General features: G+C 50.1%; 1 protein-coding gene across 1 annotated transcript; it reads right to left on the bottom strand.

The window, feature by feature from the left end:
* Positions 1-6: 6 nt before the first annotated feature.
* LOC103584699 (protocadherin gamma-B3-like) lies at positions 7-996 on the bottom strand (the record flags this gene model as incomplete). Its single annotated transcript, XM_008565604.1, has 1 exon — positions 7-996. A coding segment is annotated over exon 1 (745 nt), but the record flags the coding sequence as incomplete, so codon positions are not given.
* Positions 997-1,002: the final 6 nt, after the last annotated feature.

Here is a 1,002-nt window from a genome sequence, read left to right as displayed (position 1 = left end):
GGTCACTGGCCACGATTGCGTAGGAGACGCTGCCGTTGGGACCCAAGTCCGGGTCGGAGGCACTGACTCGAGCGATGGAGGCTCCAGGAGGGTTGTTTTCTGGCACGTGAACCAAGTAGGACGCCTGGTGGAAAACTGGGGCGTTGTCGTTGACATCGGAGATGTGTAGGGTGATGCTTATGCTGGAGGAGAGGGGCGGCTTGCCCCTGTCAGCTGCCGTGATGGTGACATTATACTCTGAGATCTGCTCTCGGTCCAGGGATCCATCTGTCACCAACTTGTATGTGTTTTTCGTATCTTGAACTATTTTAAATGGGAAATTTCCTTTTAGTTGGCACATGATTTCCCCATTAAGTCCAGAGTCTTGATCATGTGTTTTGATCAGGGCAACAACAGTCCCAAGCTCAGCATCTTCTTGTATATGCTGGGATTCAGAAGCCAGGGTTATCTCTGGGACATTGTCGTTTTCATCCAAAATATCTATTTGTATTTTACAATATGTAGTGTGATGTCCACCGTCCTTTGCTTCCACCCCAATTGTGTAGCTCTCTCTCTCTTCAAAGTCCAGTCCTTCACCAGTGGTGAGTTCCCCTGTTTTACTGTCCAGCTTGAACAGTTCTTTCACTGACTTATCAATATTGATGAAGGCATAAGTGATCTCGGCATTGATCCCCTCATCCGGATCAGTGGCCATGACTCTTAGGACCGAGGAGCCGGCAGGCAGATTCTCTCTAACACTGACCCTGTACATGTCCTGGGTGAACTTTGGTGTGTTATCATTTGCATCTGCGACAATTATCCTGATCTGTGTAGTACAGCTTCTGGACGGCTCGCCCCCGTCCACAGCTGTGAGGACCAGGTGGTGACAGGACTGCTCTTCCCTGTCCAGGGACGCGTTCAGTACCAGCTCTGGGTACCTACTGCCATCTGGGTTCTCCTTCTGAATCAAAGAGAAGTGCGGGTCAGGGCTAAGGTAGTACTGCTGCAGCGAATTGACACCTA

Source organism: Galeopterus variegatus, unplaced genomic scaffold (assembly GCF_000696425.1).
Source record: "Galeopterus variegatus unplaced genomic scaffold, G_variegatus-3.0.2 Scaffold83318, whole genome shotgun sequence".
Classification (NCBI taxonomy): domain Eukaryota; kingdom Metazoa; phylum Chordata; class Mammalia; order Dermoptera; family Cynocephalidae; genus Galeopterus; species Galeopterus variegatus.
The sequence above is the reverse complement of the archived record's forward strand: the minus strand, read 5'-3'. Positions and strand labels throughout refer to the sequence as shown.